The sequence below is a fragment of the Martes martes genome, assembly GCF_963455335.1.
Source record: "Martes martes genome assembly, chromosome: 1".
Taxonomy (NCBI): Eukaryota; Metazoa; Chordata; class Mammalia; order Carnivora; family Mustelidae; genus Martes; species Martes martes.
The window spans coordinates 75,495,348-75,514,040 of NC_137888.1; the positions used below are offsets into that span (position 1 = coordinate 75,495,348).

The window sequence follows — 18,693 nt, forward strand, 5'->3', positions numbered from 1 at the left end:
TTCTTCATGTGGAAATAGTGATAGTCCAAGGCCAAGGTAGTGGTGAGGTTTCATGCACCTGCACATGGTAGGCATCCAATAAATAAACATTATTCAACAGGGAAAAAGCAGCACGATATTCATTTTTGGAAAATATTTATTAAAAAACTAAAGTGAATGTGGCAAAAAACAACAACAATCCAACACATACCTTTAAATAGCAAGCATATGACACTGGTTATAAAGCTTTTCCAACTCTACTGATCTAGTCTTTCCCACCATCTACAGTCAAGGATGGCCTCTGAGGCAAGCCACATGTAAACAGGTCATCTGTACTAGTGATGAGCAAAAACTAATTATGTGACACCTATCAGTGGCCATACGATTCGCTTTCCTAGGCAATTCACCCCAAACACAAGAGAGTGACCAAATCTCAGGAGTGTGTTCCTGGGGATCTGCAGTTCTGGTTCTAATCTGGGCATGGTAGGTGGTGGGGGCATGAAATAGTAGAGAGACAAACAGTATCAGTAGAGGGCAATCGTAAAGCACCTTTAAAATCTGGACCCTTTCCACAATTTAACCCAGTAATTCTCAAACTTTATTGTCGAACAGAATCACCTGATAAGATGGTTAAATCCACAGGCTCCCCAGATCTGCATGTTTAAGATGAGCACTACAGGTGATTCTGTGCCTATTGGTTTGCCCTCCGGTTTGAGAAACACTGCTTAAAATGCATTTAAACAATTCCTATCCCCCCTAAAAACAAGGTAAAAGTTAAGGAACCTATCGACAGTCACTGTGCTTTTGTCAACTTGGAGGGACCAAGAGAGGGAGCCAGGCAGGAAGGAGCCTCCCATTCCTAACGTCCTGGTCTTCCGGAGCCCTGAGCCACCAGTCAAGTGCTGTTCAGGAAGTAAATAAAATGTAATAATAAAGTTGATTTTAGATCACAGAACAGACTCCACATGACTAACAGGCCAACCCCATTCATTTCTGTTTAATGAACTCTGCTGGGCTAATGCCAGATGGGAAGCTGCTTGTTTAAACAGAACATGGGGTAACTGGGGGTCTTGATCCGTGAAGACACAGTGAATAGAACACCTGTAAAAACCTTTATTCCCCATAGAGCACTGTGCCCAGATAATTGCAGCGCCTCACGGACAACACGTAGAAATGGTCACATTGATTCCAAGGTTGCCATTATCCGCAAACAGATGTGCTATGGCCGTGTCAAAAACAAGGCAGTCGCTGTTCATGATGGCCGCGGCCACACCGTCGTGGATGGACCGGGGCGTGGCCTCCCAGGTCAGTCTCCGCCGGTTCCCGTTCAGCTCCAGTCTGTAGGCAAAGTTCTCGGCTTGCTTGCGGGTGCCGATGAGCAGCACGATGGCGAAGAACTGCTGGTGGCCCTCATACTTCTCCTGCTTCTCCAGCACCAGCATGAAGTGGTGGCCGAAGCACGACTGCATCATCACCCAGTCGACGGCCCCCGGCAGGTTAATGTCCGTGGCCAGGAAGACGATGTCTTCTCCCTGCAGGGTGGTGATGCTTTTGTGGGCGTGCATGAGATGGGACATCACGGCTTCCAGGGACCCCTGCCACTTGCAGGAGGCCCCGGGGCAAGGGCAGGAGTAGGGACGGTATTCACAGATGTCTTCGTGTTCTGGCTTCTCCGTGTGGTGCAGGGTCAGGGAGCAGCCCGTGGTGGCGTACTGCAAGAAGGGAAAGAGACGCCGTGAGCCATCGCACCTGAGCCAAACTCCTACGGGGGCAGACCTCAGACAGGGGGTCACCCACGTGGCTTTCGGGGGCTTCGACTCTAGCCTCATTCCAACTCCACTTGCTGAAGGGGAGTTAACCAGGTAAGACTAAAGAGTCTCCGTTATTATTGGTCATCAGTACCGCCAATCCATAAAATCAGGGGAATTTTCTTAACGAGGAGCAGACTGCAAGCCATTCCAGCATTGCTGAAAACGTTCAAATGTAACATTGGAAACGTGAAGCTCTCTTACTATTAACTATTAACATCTCCAATACGACTGCTGAGCCATCTCTAGAAAACCTGGCCTGCCCCATTTTTTCTGTGATTTTAAAGAATTTTGTACAATTTACAATGGCTTAGGCAAATGGTTGGGCAAGGGATATGCTGCCTCTAGACTGGTTTTCACCTGAAGATAATTAGGAAAGCAGTATAGCTCCTCTTGGTTGTCCCCTGCCCCTTCTTCCTAGCTCAGATCGGTGACTGGCAGGAAGGCTGTGGGAAGGCTGCCCTTCAGGTCTCCGCTCTTGCCTGCTGGAGTGACCAGCCAGGGTAGAAGAGGGCTGGACTCCCTTCCCATTGCTGGAAACATTACCTCACTTTCTTCACCTTTTAATACCCCAATCCCAAGGGGCTTTGGACACTTTTGGGTACTAACTTGGGACCCTGTTGGTTAGTTTGGTTCCAGCCAGTGGAGGTTAAAATGAGAAGGGCCCAGACCGCTTCCTCAAGTCCCAGCACCCATCTTCATGACCACGTATGTCGGCCCTCATGACAGGCCCGGGAGGCAGGAGAACTGAAGTGGGTCCCAGGGTAGGCTCCCAGGCAGGGATTTTGATACAGTCAGTCCCTCAATGCTGCCATAATAGGGTAGGGACGAAACCTTTTTCTCCCTTGTTGAGATGACATTCCTGATGAATAAATCACACCTATCTTGGGAAAGGACCACACCGAAATGAATTAGACTCCTACTCCCAACCCTCACAAGAATGACAGTGTTAATTCCTAGATACCAGATGGGGAATCGGCCCACAAGTAGACACTTGTCCAGAAAACCACGCTGTTGTCTTACAAAGAATTAGAAGAGCTGAATCACCTTTTTTGGGTGAAACTAGGAGTCGGAGCACACAGTGGCAGGTGAAATGTCTGGGTTACCTCCCTTGGCTCCTACCCCTTCCTGAGACAGGAAGACAGCAAACGAGGGCAGGGCCGGGTCCAATGTCTAAGATGCTGTGACCACCTGCTCACAAAACAAAGCCTCACATCTGTTTTTGGTTGTCTCTATCTTGCCAAGGGAATAAACCCCTTATAAACTTTAAAGTCGGTCAAATTCTGACCTGTGCAGGTGAGCTCATGTAGCAACAAGCAGGCATCCAGTACCTTCTTCATACAGGACCCTAAGCTACAGTCACTAAGTGGAAGCTGAGAAGGCTGGCTCCATTCTTATGGAGATGTGTCTCCCCAACAAGGAAGAAGGGGGTGGCTTCAAGAAAGAAATGCAGCTGGCTCCTCCCCTGTTCCTCAACCTCAAGTCGATTATACCCACCTGTGGTAGATATTGGCAGAGGTAGTTCCCCATTAGGGACTTTGCCCCTAGGGAACGCTTACTCACCTTCCTGAACCTGAACCACGGACTGATTTTAAAAGCACGGGTATAAAAAACTTTAGCATCAGAAGGAGAAACAAATTTATTTATCCATATATATTTCTCCTTGGTGTTCCTAACAGGAAGGCCCTAAAACACCCCAATCCCTGTTACCTGTGTTTTAAATCTAGAGTGTGGCTAGAAATACACACCCTTCTGATGTTCTTCTGTGAGTGATGAGCGAGGCATCTGTGCCCACTTTAGACACACATATTCCATGCAATAAAAATAGCAGGAATTAGCCCAGAGCCCACCACATTTTCTGGTGAAATAAGCCCCTGATCTCTGGATCTGAAGAAGTTTCAGGATGGGCTGTTTACCACAGCTGCCCACAGAAAACTCTAGGAACGCAATGAACTCTGGCAAAGAGCGTACAGAAAAGTACCACTTGCATCTCTCCCCTGACCCAAAGCCCCAAAACCACTCCCCCTTCACGGACTCAGATGTATAACAAATATTTATCGTCCAGTGATTATTTTAGAACTTTTTCTTGTGGAGCTCAGGTAGGAATATTTATTTATATTCTGAATTATTTGGTTTGACTTACAAGCCACACACTCTTCCTTCAACCCAAATATAGAGAACAGGGTATCTGCCCCAATCGACATAAATAGAAAAGGCATTACTGAGCATTTGTGTGGACAATGACCTTACCAAAAAAAGGTCCTGCTACAGCCTCTATTAACTTAAATAAACATATTTTTAAAGTGTGAGGAGCTTACTCTGCTTTTTCTAAACAAGCTGAACTTTAAAGCCAATCTATTCCTTCTCTTTTCCATCATGGGTGAGGGTGTGTCTTCATGACCACTGGTGCCACTTTTATGATGACTGGGTAAGATATGATTTCTAAAAAGAAAAGATCTACACTTTAAATAGGCGTGCACTCACACGTGCATTAGATACACGCACTTTGACACCACACTGCATCCTTGTTACTGTCTCAGCATTGTTCTGGAATAGGGGCTCTCATCCAGGGGTCAGAGGGAGGGTTTGGGGTCCGTGAATTCCCTGATACTGCAGAACCGTCTAGGTGCCTCTGAGCAGCACACCCAAATTACCCTGGCGCCTGGCTTGGGTTTTCCTGACAGGTGCCCAGGGTTCCTAAGATCTGCCAATCTCTGTCCTAGAGCACACAGAGGGAATCAGCTGCAGATTCTCTCGTGGTGGTTCCTGTTGAGAAGGGCCATACCACTGAGCACCAACAAACAACTCAAAAATATCAAAAGTACAGACAGCTACATGAAGGGCGAAGGACGACCAGACCAAAGACGGTGACAGGTGATCTCCAAGTGGGGATGGGATGAAGAGTAGAGAAGGAAAGCTTCACTACGGGCAAAGTGGACGGTGGATGGAGCAGTTCCATCTGGTTCTAGCATGGGGTGGGCGGAGCAAAGAGTGGGGATAAAACCTAAATGAGAAGACAGGTCCAGATTCCTTCGGGGACTTGACTGACAATTCAGTTTATTTTCCAGGTTTCTCTACAGTAGCACTACAGGGTTTCCCCGATATATGAAAGTATAGTGCTCCCATGAAACCCTTTGGAAGACAAATGACAGAAGGCAAAGAAGCAACTACCATTAACTTATATGGAATATTTTTCAAGCATTCCTAGTCCCAGAAAATAACCCCTCTTGGGCTTTTCTGATACTTTAGGATACATCTTGCTAACAGATGCACAAAATCAATTGAGATAAAGCACAGATGCTCACAGATGCAGTTCAAAGTTACGGAGTCTTGATGCTGAGATGCTGAGTGTAGGTCCCAGGAAAGGAGCTTGGCGAGGCCACTCCTGCAGCTCAGGATGTGTACTGCAAATGAAATGCTGAGTGCTATTTTCCCTTTCTGCCTTTTTTTTTTTTTCCCTTTTTGGTAATAGTGAAAATCCTCTTCGGATTTCTTTTGGTTAACACAAACAGGTCTTCTGTAAAAGCAACGTCAAGTGACGTCAAGTGAACATTCAAAAAGTCGGGGGATGGCTGTACTGATGTTTTAGACCAGATAATCCTTTGTGGTGGGGGCTGTATTTGCACTGTAGGATGTTTAGCAGCATCCCTGGCCTCTATCCACTGGAGGCCAGTAGCACTCCTCCCCTCCCCCATTGTGACAAGCAGAAATGTCACAGGCATGGCCAAATGTCTGGGGAAGGGCAAAGCAGCCTGGGGTTGATTTTGATGGATGACAAAACCTGGCTGGGCAGCCACAGTGACAGCTGGGAGGAGGGGCCCACACCAGTAAGCAGGTCCAGCTGGTCACTGCCCCGCCCAGCGGGTGCTCCGCAGGAAGGCTCAGGAACGCCAGCTGAGACACAAGACTAGAACTTGGTGGTTTGCAAACCATGGAGGTAGGTTAAGGTGCTAGTCCTACCCGTTTTACAGCCTGACTGACTCATCCCGGCAAGGGGCCATTCACCACCACACTGCGGGCAGAGCCCTGCATGCCCCCCTCTTCCTCGAATGCTCTTTTGTGGTACCTGATCGCTGAGATGTCAAAGAATCAGCATTTGGAAGTAAAAGAAAGAATTCACATCTGCCTTGAGCTCCAGTCCCCAACTTACCCCACACAAAACCCAAGGCCCATGGACGAACTGCTTCTGGAAGCAGATTCTGATACTGACTTCTTCCCTGGGTTGCAAGGAGAAAGACAGCCCCGAGAGCGGAGCGCCTCTCCCTAAGGAAGGAGGAGTCGTGCCTCGCAAGTAAGTAACCAGTAATCGGGCCCTCCAGGCTTCCCTGGTACCTGGCAAGAAAGTGCTGAAGTTTCACTTCTCACACACTGGCTGGGGCTTTGGCCCACCACACAGGGAGGGTTCAAAGGATGCCACTTTCCTGGAGCTGCCTGGCTCTTCCTGCACTTTCTTCCTGAGACAAGGCACCTGGGCTGCCTGTGTGTCCTGGGAGCACATCCACAGCTATAAATGAGATTTCTCCACAGGGGAACAGCTGCTCCTTTCCCCCAAGGGTGGGGTGAGGAGGGAATTCGCTTTAAGTAAACCTCTTTCGGGGGAGGGGGGCCAGAGACACAACCAGGCACAGAAGCCCAAAGCTCAAGAAGACGGAGGGAGGGAGGGGAAAGATGACCCAGCAGAATGAGGAACAAATGTTGAAATACCATTTCGGGCTTCTCTTTAGAAACGCTTCAGGTGGTAGTGGCTCAAAAGTCTTGTGCAAACATGTTTTGCCACAGAGGGCAATGTGTGACCCGGTGCCTCCTTTTTAAGTCTTTGTAGAAAGTGGTGAATAGTGCCCATTCTTTTCCTGGGCATGGGGTATGAAGGTTGTATTTCAGTTTAATTTAAGGAGGGTTTTTCCTGTTTTGGCACAGAAACTCGTTTACACAGGAATGTGATGTGGTACGTTGGAGAACAAACACTAGACACCTGTTATTTACCTAATAAACACAGTCACATTGTATTTGTTTATGGAATGAGTAGATCAACAGAGTAACCTTGCTTCGCGGGGGCACTAGTGAAGGTCACGGATCTTGTGACTAGTTTAATTAAATGTGAGTCTGTGCAATGCAAGAACGATTTCCTGAGCTTCAACAACCAACAGTCTACTACAATGGCGGTGCCCTGAGCTCTGGGCGGAGGCAGTCCCTGCTCGGGGACCATGGGGTAACCGCCCTGCCTCCGCGTGCTCACCCCTCCTAGGAAACTGAAATTTATTAGCAAAGTTTCTGCCAGAGCCTCAAAGGACAGTGTCTCAGGAAAAACAAAGCACACTCAATATTCTGTTGTTGATGTCATAAACTTTTGAATTAAATGCAAGCAATGATCTTGTCTGAGGGTAACCACAAGCAAACTGTGCTTCTCTGTCCATCTCATGAGCTGTAATGATCACAAAAGGCACACATATGGCTGAATGTGATGCAGGACCCCGGACCGGGAAACCAAAACTGCCGCAGAGGGCGTTACTGGGGCAGCAACTGGAAGTCTGAATATGGACTGTGGATTCGATACTAGTATCTACCGCATGTCACATTTCCTGGTTTTGATAACTGGATCGTAATTATACAAGAAGATGTCCTTGTTTTTAGGAGAAACACAGTGCAGTTCTTAGGGGTAAAGGGGCAGGACGCCTGCATCTTACACTGAAATGGCTAAATAAATGTATGACTACAGAGCGCCCAAAATGATAAAGGCAAAAAGGAAGCAACTGGTGAATGTGGATAAAGGGTATATAAGAATAATTTTGTATTATTATGACTTGTGGAAATTTGAAATCATGTAAAAATAAAAACACGTTCAAGAATTCAGAGACTATGGGGTGCCTGGGTGGCTCAGTCATTTAAACGTCTGCCTTCGGCTCAGGTCGTGATCCTGGGTCCTGGGATGGAGTCCTGCATTGGGATCCCAATGCAGGATCCCTGCTCAGCGGAGAGCCCACTTTTCCCTCTCCCTCTTCTTCTCCCTACTTGTGTTCTCTATCAAAAAAAAAAAAAAAAAAAGGAATTCAAAGGCTAATTTGGCATATTTATCCTTTATGGCATAGAGATTCTTTTGGCAGAGTCCACTGAATGAATTAAGTTTTGAAATACTGTTTTTTTTTTTTAAGAAAATATACTTTTAAGTGTGTATCTATAGGTCAGCAGAAGGAGCCAATAGTTCTTCTTTTACTAGAAGCTCTTGGAACTCATTTTAGTGAACCAGTAACATTTTTCAATGAAGGAGACATCATTGTTATAATAACCAACACTTCTCTGACTTCCCTGCCCCCCATGGAAGATAAGCTTTCTCCATTGCTCCTCTGATCCTTTGAGTTTATGGGCACCTCACAAATCTGTGGGCCTGGGGGAAATAAATAAATAAATACACACACACACACACACACACACGTGCACGCGCGCATGCACACACGAATATATTTATATATTTACATATATATACGTGTGTGTGTGGGTGTGTGTATTCCCCCTGCCCCAGCCACTAAAGTTTCACTCTCCACCCCACTTAGTGGTCCACAGGAAACTCCTCTGTTTGACTCCAGACATGTCAGAAAGAGGCTCCAGGAATGAAGCTACCCATGTCCCCTTTAGCTCACACAGGTAAACCTCTTTTACTACTGCGGAGGTGAACCCATAGATGGAATGGGAGTTGTATGAGTTCAGCTAGAAGGATGTTCTCCTGGCGGTATAACTTACTATGTCTGACCAGCAGATAACTAGGGGACTATTGGTGGAAGTCTCTTATCCTCCACTCTTGAGACTTGTCCGAATGGGAGTTGTGGGTTAAGTCTCGTACAGAACCAAATCATGGTGAAACTTACATTTTTAAAATTAATTAATTAATTAATTTTAATAAACATATAATGTATTTTTATCCCCAGGGGTACAGGTCTGTGAATCGCCAGGTTTACACATTTCACAGCACTCATCATAGCACATACCCTCCCCAATGTCCATATCCCCATCACCCTCTCCCGTACCCCCTCCCCCCAGCAACCCTCAGTCTGTTTTTTGAGATTGAGTCTTTTATGGTTTGTCTGAAACTTACATTTTAACCAGAGGTTAAACTTAGATTTTACCACTTTTAAAAAGGACTTCTAGCAACTCAAACTAGCTCCTTCGTGACTAAAAGTGTATTAATCTGCTCTCAAAATATCAGTGGAGGATAATCCCACGTTATTTTCTCATTAACTTATGGGTCTACTCATTTTGTTTATTGATCTACTGATTTGTTGCCTGCTTCCCACCCACCTGATATGCATAGGTAAATGGATAAATATTAGATTTAACTGCAGAAGATGACTATTCTCCACTGCGTGTGTTAATTTTACTTTAATTAAAAGTCTTACTATGGAACTTAGAATTTTAAAAAATTCAATAGACCTTGAGATCATAGGAAGAGAAATGTTTCAGACTTCAGTCACTGTGGGTTCATTAGTTTTGATAAATGCTTTTCACATATTTTATTTACATAAACTATTTGGGGTGGGCATGTTTGAAGCTTTTCTGGAACCTCACATAGATGGACAAACAATGATACTGCTGTCATTCACATGGCTCTATATTCCTCTCGCCTAAAATGAGTTTACAACCACTGGTAGAATATAGTTAGAGCAGAGCGCCTGGGTGGCTCAGTGGGTTAACGTCTGCCTTTGGCTCAGGTCATGATCCCAGGGTCCTTGGGTCCACAGAACTGTCGACAGCTCATCCCTGGACTCTTATCAGGTTCAGATCTAGGCAGCAGGAGAAAGTGAACTCTCTTCTTGTGCCTTAATTGTGATGCTCACCCTGCATCTGTCTAGCATCCTTCTCTAAGAACCTTGGCGGATCTTCACTAACCCAGAGGGCAGATTCCTTACCTCCACTATGAGGTGGTGCAAAGAATTCTCAGCCAGTGAGGCCGTAAAGCTTCCGTGGATACTAATATGAGAAGACAATGTCACTCGGTACCAGGGCCCTCAAACAGTGTCAAGACTAAGAAAATACTGACATCTAACTTCACTAACTTTCTTCCAGAGGAGGTAATTCTAATTCAGATCTTGGGCTCAAAAATTCCTCCTCCTGCCTCAGGGAACCCTGACAAACCCCATGCTGCAGAGAGCTTTTTTATAGAAGGGGTAGAAGGCCCATTCTGGAGTTTCTGTCCCCGGAGCTTACAGACTACATGACTTCAGGCATATCTCTCCGAGAGGATACTGCGTCCTGTTTCCTTGACAAAGTAATTAGGAAACAAACGAGATCATATACCTAGTCCAGACAAGGTAAACAACATTCTGCATAAGCGGCTCCACCCGCCTCCTTATATGACCCCATCAGTATCTCCCATCCCTTCCTTATTCATGAACAAACTGTTGCTTGTCCTTCATAATGCAGACTTTCTCTTCTAAAAGCATAAAAGTATTAAAGAAATGAAAAAAGTTAGTCTTGTCACTGTAAAACCAATGCCAGGACCAATGTATTCAGCTATATGAAAATCTATATGATTGGGAGGAGGGAAGAGCCGCTCAGTGGGGGAATTAGTGGGAGAAAACAGAGTCTTTTTTTTCTTTTTCAAGTCTATGCCTGGACCTGACCTCAGACATTTGCCATTCGATTTCCGCTGGCTTCTAAATGTGCACATTTATGTAGTGTTTCTTCTGTGCTGGGCTGTGCTAGGCTCTTTGCATGAATTATTACCATGCTGGATCCTCACAGCAACCAAATCTGTACCCCATTTTACCAAGGACCCACTGAGGTTTGGAGAGGTCACCAAACCCGTGGTGTGGGGCTGGAGCAGGGATCTGGATGAGGAGGCTCAAATAGGGCCTCCCTCCAAAGTGCTAGAGGAAGAGGTAGCCTCGTGAAGGAATGACCCAGAGATAGTAACTTGTTGATTCAAAGTCTTAAAATAGGGCCCAGGCCGACACATTTAACACAGGTGTATCTTTCATCCATCTACAGTGTCTGTGGTTGAAAACTGGGGGTGGGTAACCTTTTTCTCACAGACACCATACAGTCTAAAAATCACTGCAGAAACTGGAAAGGAGAACCTTTTCTCAATTAAAAAAAAAAAAAAACTAATGGAGCATCTGGGGTAAAGCTGATGAAATTCTGCTAGTGAATTTTCAGTATCTCTCCTAAGCCTTTGAAAGTACACTCTCAGGTTTAATATAAAGATACATGTAATCAGGGAAACTTCTCAGTTTTCTTATTTTCTTTTCCAGGGTGTGCAGAGTGTTGTCACATTCTAATGCCCCATGTATGATCACGTCCTGCACAACTTGCCAGCAATACACAATGCCCCCGAAGGCCGGGCGTTCTCTTTAGCAAATGTGCACCTCTCTCAAGGAGTGGGGACCTTATGAGTTTGAATGAGAAACACCACTGTTCGCAAATTTTGTCAGGTGCACAGGTCTGGCTCTTTAGACACTTTATATGGAAGACTTACTGTAGTCGTATGTGGACAGCAGTTTGCATGGAGCTTCAATAAAGGGATCGAACACAGAACAGCAGAATCGATCTAATCTCAGGATGGGCATTTTACAGGCCACACCTGCTGTACCTTTTAGTTCTCCCTCTTTCTGGTCGTACCAAAGGTCAACTTCAAGTAACAATGATTAACTCCTAGCTGTAGGAAGTGACAACCTGTGAAAAGTGGCTGCCAATTATACAAAGAATTAGCATTAAATGTCAGTGCTCTGACATAGCATTCTAGTCCTTCTGTTTTTTGCTTTTTTAAGATTTTATTTATTTGACAGCACAAAGGGAGAAGCAGACTCCCTGTTAAGCAAAGAGCCCGATTCAGGACTCTATCCCAGGACGCTGGGATCATGACCTGAGCCGAAGGCAGATGCTTAGCCAACTAAGCCACCCAAGCGCTCTAGTGCTTCTGTTCTTAATTTTACACTGAAAAATTCTGTCAATTGTGTTCTAGAAAATCTTGTGCCTCACCACCAGTGTATGTGGACTGTGGTGCTTGCTAGCACTTGCTTTCATGAGTAAGCCTGTCCAGCTCCACGCAGTGAAGACCACAGGGACAATACCCAAAGTCAATGATTTTTGTCTTATGGGAAATTTTTAGATGAAGAGAAGGTCTCTGAAATGGTTCTGGTATCCTCTCAGACTTCTAGGTGACTGATCACCCATCACCTAGCAACCACCCTGCTACCACCCACCTTCCATTTGAAATGGTGAAGCAAAGACTTCCCAGCTCTAATCTGATCCCAGAGCACCCACCAGCTAGGTATTACCTCCACTCTTTTTAAATGATGAACAGACAAGCTCAGGGAAGTATGTACCTGGACCAAGGTCAAACCAAACAAGGATGGGGACCCAGTTCTTGCCTAGCGCTCTTTTTCCTGGAACAGTTTACTAGATTCTGAAATTTTAGGGCACAAAAAGATTAAAAAAAAAATTTTTTTTAAAGATTTTATTTGAGAGAGTGGGAGGGCGAGCAGAGAGAGAGAGAGTGAGTGTGCACATGGGAGGTGGGGAGGGACGGAGGGAAAGGGAGAAGCAGACTCCCTGCTGAGCAGGGAGCCCACCATGGGGCTTGATCCCAGGACCCTGAGATCAAGACCTGAGCTAAAGGCAGAATCTTAACCGACTTAGCCACCCAGGTGCCCCAAAACATTCTTGATATAATGGTTTAGTCTAGCTCTTTCTCTTAAAGACACTCAGGTCCAAAGAAACTCACCTGTTCAAAGTCAAAAATCTAGTCACTAGGACAATAGTTCAGGTTTCCCAGGGGCCCAGAATAGAATATTCTCTTGGCAAAATACAGATGAAAATAAGCTATAAAATCACCTACAGTTGGGACCTCTCAGAATTCCAAAGCTCACATACGGCAAGAGTAAAATGAGAACTTCCAGGCTCAGTGAACGCTTTCAGAGAGGGAACCAGATCAGAGGTCGCACACTGGCAGGCAGGATTTGGTTTGCAGACGTGGTGGGTTTGCCTTGCAAGTTCTGGCTTTAAATATGAATTTGGCCAATCTTAAGAAAATGGAGTGATCCACATTTTAAAAATTCAGCTTTCTGGCTTTTCTTGAAAACACCCAAAGGTCTGGCAGGCTGCATCCACCCTTCACCTCCCTGGTCCTCTTTAGAGGTGTGTTCTCTGGCTCCCGTCTCTGCTGCTCCTTGAGGTCTCCTGAACTCTGGGGCCATGTATCCGGTACCTCTCTCCCTCGAATCACCTGCCCCCGCTGGCCTTTAGGTTTGTCCACACTGAGGAGGCTTGGACTTTCCAATGGGTTATCTGACTTTTTATTTTAAGGAATAAGAACAACGCTGTCACGACCCAAACTCAGGGAAGACTTGTCTGGATGAGGCTTTCCAGCTCAATAATTATTTGGAGATGTACTACTGGAAACTTTTAGAGAAAACAAACAAAAAAAATGGAGAGAAAAATGTATCATAGTGTAAGTAGGCTGGAGTGGTTTAGCATTACCCACAGTTGTGGAGAGAAATACTTGGCTGATATTAAAATAAAATAAACTGTTGAGTGGGGGCACAGATGTGTCACCCTTCACTTCTCCCCCTACGCCCACACTCCACTGAGAAATGGTGGGTTTGAGATATGGGAACAGGATGTCAAAACTTCTCAGGTGTACAGCAAGCCATAGAATGGCCTAAAAATATCACAAGTGGAAGAGAGCCCTACTCTGACAGAGATCCTTTTCTTAGAAGGAGACTTGAGCTAATAATGCATGTGATGTCCTCTATCAAAGATGCTGGCAACACTCCAGCCATTAATTAAGTGGCCCCATACCTCTGTAAGGAACCTATTTGGCAACAAATCCATTTTTGGGCTAACTGAAGCATGGACAGTCCAGAGCTGGGATGACATGCCCCCCATATCAGGTTTGTAGGCTATTTCCCCCGGCTTTCCCATCATGCATGCCTTATAAAATTCCTGCCAGTGGAAGTCTGTAGCGAACATGTGTGCTGTCTCATTGGGATGCTCCCATCAGAGCCGGCAAATTCATCCAATTGGATGGTTTCTTTCATGAGTGGTGTCAACCGTAAGCTACAACATGGAGCCCTGGAATAAAGGCTCAGATGCAAAATCGCTACATAGCACACAGGATGCGCGCCTCTGGGACGCGGGCTCGTGACCTGGCCTACTGATCGTGACAAGTCACTTAATCTCTCTACAGGCATTTGTTTCTTCACCTGGAAAACGGAAAGGCAAACTAATAAACGGTGACCATTGCAAAGTAGCTGGCACACAGAAGCCACCCAGTAACCATTCCATATAGCCTACCTTGTTTCCATGGTATTCTAGAAGCTACGGGTCCTTAGACATCAAGCAGTTCAGTCCCTTTATTTATAGGTGAGGAAATCAAGGCCTGGGACAAGCGGTCTCTCAGGCAAACAATGGCAGCACCACGCTCCTCTTGAGACCTGGGCTCTGGTACTTCATCCAACGTTCTTTTTCTCACGTGAGGCAGACCACATGAGAGAGATTCTGAGAGTAGGCATAGTGACAGGGCAGTCCCTACGATTACTAGGAGCAAGCACAAGCCAAGGGCTAGCTAGCTACACAGACCTATTTGTTGAAGTCTGACATAGGTCTTACCACTCCCCATTTCCCTCAGCCCTCCTCAACTGACATATCTTTGGTGCTTGCTGTAGTTTATCAAAACTATCTGGCTGAGTGGTCCTGCTAATAATTCAAATGACTGGTCAACCAAAGTTGAGGGAAGCATTCTCCAGCGTCATAAATCTCGCATTCAGAAGTGACCCCAAGATCACTTTCTAAACTTGGCCCCTGGCCTGTAGGGGAGTGGTTGACCCTGTTTAATTTCAGCTTGCAAACTGATGGCTTTCCCCAATTGCATTCATACGGAATAGGGACTCGGAGAGTCACTGACATGGTCAGAAACACTGAGTACCCCTGATTCCCAAGAGAACTGTTCTTCGAGAACGGCCTCACTAGCATATGACACCTTAGGAGAAAACATGCTTCAGTGGAAACCAGAATCCTAGACCCCGAAAGTGAAATCACACTTTATGTAGCATAACTGTTTCCTTCCCTTCCTCCTGGGAGCAACAAAACGCTCTTATGAGACTGCTTTTTAAAAAATAAATTACGGAATACCGACTGATACGAAATGTTCATTTGTGAACTGTAATTCACCTAAAGCCATTTCTTCTATTAGTCACTGAAGGACTAGGAAAAAGTGAGTGGAAAAGACAGCTCCCCAGAAATCCTGTGGGGCACTCCTGACCGCTCCCAAGATACATCTCAAACATCCAATGCCCACTGATATGTCAACTATCACCAAATCTTCTCTTGATCACTAGGCTGCCACCTATTCCATGACCCTAAAAATTTATAGAAATATTTTATCCAGATTTCATGAGAAACAACTACTGGTCTGGGTAAATTAGTTAGCATTATAGGAGAAGTGGCTGAAAGCAGAGTTAATTTATTAAGGTTAACTGAAAACCCATAACCCAAACAGATTCAAACCTTTATTTGAATATGCTATTTTAAACTGGATTTGTGGCAGGGCACAGACCAAATTAAATCACTCATTTTACTGACTTCAGTCCCAAGCTTCAATTCTCTGGTGGACTATTTTTAATTTGAAAATAAGCTCTTGCCCTATAAAAATAAGCAGCACCAAGGAGAAATGCAAGACAGCTCAGATGGCCCAAGAGGCAGAACAGTTTCTTTTACAAAGAAAAAAGAAAAACAACTCAAAAGTATTAATGACATTATTTCCATTTCTAAGTTTAGAAAATGAACGTTAAGGTCTAGCTCTAAATTATAATGAGGTATAATAGAGAGGTATGTCTCTGAAACTACTCCTGAAGATTTTTAAGTGGTACATGTAAGTAAACAGATGCTAAAATATGATCACACAATGAAAAACTATGCAGCCGTTTAAAATACACTGAGGAAGAGCTAGGTTTCGGACATAGAAAAATATGTGTGATAATATGGCTTTAAAACAGCAATTTGCCCAGGTTATTTCTGGAGAATTTCGATCTACTGTGTGTGTTTATGAACCTTTTTGACACACACTGAATCCACGATTTTATATTCAGCTGTGAAAATGTATTTAAATATGGCTAGAAAAAAATCTATAAAGATACACAGTAAACCTAACAATGGTGGGAAAGGGGGCGAGAGGTCTTGGGTCTTTTCCTTGACTTTCCCGAAGACTTAGTGGTTTGCATTTTTTTGCAAGAGCACTGATAACTTTTTAAACTAAATAAAGTGGTGGGCTTCGAAGAATGGTAACAGTTCTCCCATGTCCTTCCAGTTAAATCCTGCTCAACTCTTGTTTTCACCCCCCACTTAGTACAAATTCACATCTTCCCAGTCCTTGGAAGGCTAGGAGAGGGAAAGGCGTGGCTTGCAGGGTTTTCTTGTTGCTGGAGGAAAACAGGCTGTAGGCGCCCTTTTTTTAGCTACACTCCTGAGGGCTCCCACGTGTCAGGCGCGCGCAGAGGGCAGGCGCGGGGCGCAGGACTCCAGTACCAATCCTTCCAAGCCGAGCGCTGGTAAAGGATGCGTACAGCTGGCCCAGTTCTTCCCTCCTCAATCCCCCACAGTCAGCTTCCCGGTCCAAGTTTCACTGGTGCAGCCTAGCCCTACCGAGCACACCAAGCACACTTCTGCAGGGTACGCAGGCACCCGGCGGCGAGAGCTGTGATGTGTTATAAAGCGATCGCGTGCCAATTAGTCCGGGGTCAGCGCTCAGACAACTGTCAGCTCAGAGTTACTCCCAAAGTGGACAGGTGGGCATGGGGGAGGGTGGACAAGTGTAAACATTTTTTTTTTTTTTTTTAAATAGGAGAGATATGCCACCTGCCTCTCAGCTCCTGTGAGTGGGCTGGAGGACACGGGAGTTCCGGGAGCTCGCCTGGAGGAGGTGCGCGGGTGGCACCTGGGCTTACCTTGCAGGGAAACAGGACCGCCGAGGCCACCTTCTCCATAGCCAAGTTCCTGATGCTGGGCGTCAGGGCGCCCCTGCACGTCGGGCAGCAGCTCAACTTCTGGCGGCATTGGTTACATACCAGGTGCCCGGCCTGGCACTGCAGGATGGGGGGCAGGACATAGTCAAAACAGACCGGGCACTCGAAGAGCGAGGTCAGCTCGTGGTGCTGCGGGGACACCGGGCCGGCCCCGCCGCCGCCGCCGGGGCCCGAGATTACCGCCGCCGCGGCGGGCACCGCGGACGAGCCGGGGCCCGCAGCCGAGATGGTGGCGGCGGCCGGGGGCGCAGCCGGGGACGGAGCGTGCTGGGGCTGCGGCGGCGGCTGCTTGCTGCAGGGTTTGTTAGCGCTGGGGCCGGTGGAGGACGGGCGGCTCATCGCGCTCCGAACCAACCATGGAACTGCGGGCGCCTGCCTGCCGCGGGGCCGCCGGGGTCAAGGCGGAGCACGCCCCGCGGGCGGCAGGCTCCGAGGCAACGCCACCGCGCCCAGCCCGGAACCGAGCAGCGGAGACTGCCAGCGCGGGGCAGGCCGGGGGCTGGGCTGCGCAGTCGATCCCCGCGGCCCCCGACGTTCCGAACACCCCTCCTCGCCCCCAGACTCCTCCTCCCGGCGGCGTCGCGGGCCCCGAACCCGAGCGGTGCGCAGAACCCCGGCCCACCAGCTTCTGGAGCGGCAGCTGACGCAAGCCCCGGGGGCGCGCGCGGACGTGACGCCTGGACACGTGTGCGGCCGCTCAGGCGCGCGGGGACTGGCAGAGCCACCCTGCGCTGGGGCGCCGGCTCCGCCCGAGTCCAGCTGGCAGCGCAGCGGGCTGCCTAGCGCGGGCCTCTCCTGCCCAGGCTGCGGGCCCGGCCCGCGCCAGTGAGCATGCCCGGCTCGCCGCGGCCGCGCGGGGGTCTGCCTTCCGGGTTGAGGAGGGGGCCGCCCTTTGGCAAGGCGTCGCCGAAGTCCTCTGGCCACACCCCGGGGAGCCACGCCGGCGTTTCCCCGGGCGCAAACCAGAAGGACAACTTAAGGCGGGCGGGGGCTTGGGTGGTGGGCGGGGCGGGACGCGGGGCCCCTGGACAGGTCGGAAAAAACCGTGAAGTTTCTTTTTCCCCGGGTTGAGTCACCCTCGCGCGAGGGGAGGAGTGCCGCCGCGACCGGCCGGGCTGGGTCTGGAGCGCTGGGTCAGGACGCGAAGCTTTGGGCGGGAGCAGGGCAAGGGGCTCGGGTTGGGTCGGCAGCGGGCACGGGACCTAGTGCTAGGCTGTTAAGGGTGGACGTGGACCACCCCTTAGTCTTGGTCCCTGGGGGAGCGGGGTGGGAGGTGGTGGGGAGGGAGGAGGTAAACTCTTTGATTTACCGGCTGACCTGGCGATGTTGATTTGAGCGCCTCTGACTTGATAGCAGGCCAGGGACAGAGATCATGGAAATCGTGGTTAAAAGGAGAATTCGAGATCACGCGGAGTGCCAGAAATGTGGGTTGGGTCTTGAGGCTTCAGGAAGGCTGGATGACCCTCCAATACAACGCGGTGCGTCCTCGTCTTTGAAATCCCGTGGAAGTCCAAGACAAGGTGTAGGCGCAGCGGAAGCCCTGGAGATGGTACATGATACTCCAGAGAGAACCACGCGTTAATTTAATGTATACTGTATGCGCCCAGTCTAATTGCTGTTCTGCCTAAAATGAACAACTGACGCTGGAATTGGGGAAAGGTGCTACCTAGATGGGAATCCGATATCTCGTTGTTGGACAGACCGTGCTAAGGAACAGAAGTCAGGACTGGGTGAAGAACGGTGCCTTGCCTTTGCCATCTGTGTGACTTTGCGCAAGGTCTTTAATGTCTCTGCAGTTCGGTTTCCTCATCTGTAAAAGTGGAATAAAAATAGCACCTACCTTATAAGTGGGACGGTGAGCATTAAATAAGTTTGATACATGCCAAAAACTTGGC

The 18,693-nt window shown here is 47.7% G+C and overlaps 1 protein-coding gene across 1 annotated transcript; it reads right to left on the reverse strand.

The window, feature by feature from the left end:
• Nucleotides 1-127: 127 nt before the first annotated feature.
• Nucleotides 128-17,760, reverse strand: SIAH2 (siah E3 ubiquitin protein ligase 2). Its single transcript, XM_080798630.1, has 2 exons — nt 16,721-17,760; nt 128-1,691 (listed from the first exon to the last, which is right to left on the reverse strand). The coding sequence occupies exons 1-2, from the start codon at nt 17,135-17,137 to the stop codon at nt 1,134-1,136; spliced, it is 975 nt and encodes a 324-aa protein (XP_080654756.1). The 5' UTR covers nt 17,138-17,760; the 3' UTR covers nt 128-1,133.
• Nucleotides 17,761-18,693: the final 933 nt, after the last annotated feature.

Bases quoted from the DNA above. Each gene is read 5' to 3' on its own strand.
- SIAH2 (XM_080798630.1), bottom strand. From the start codon at position 17,137: ATGAGCCGCCCGTCCTCCACCGGCCCCAGCGCTAACAAACCCTGCAGC. The intron at 1,692-16,720 runs GTAAGCCCAGGT...CCCTTCTTGCAG, and splicing joins CGGTCCTGTTTCCCTGCAAG to TACGCCACCACGGGCTGCTC.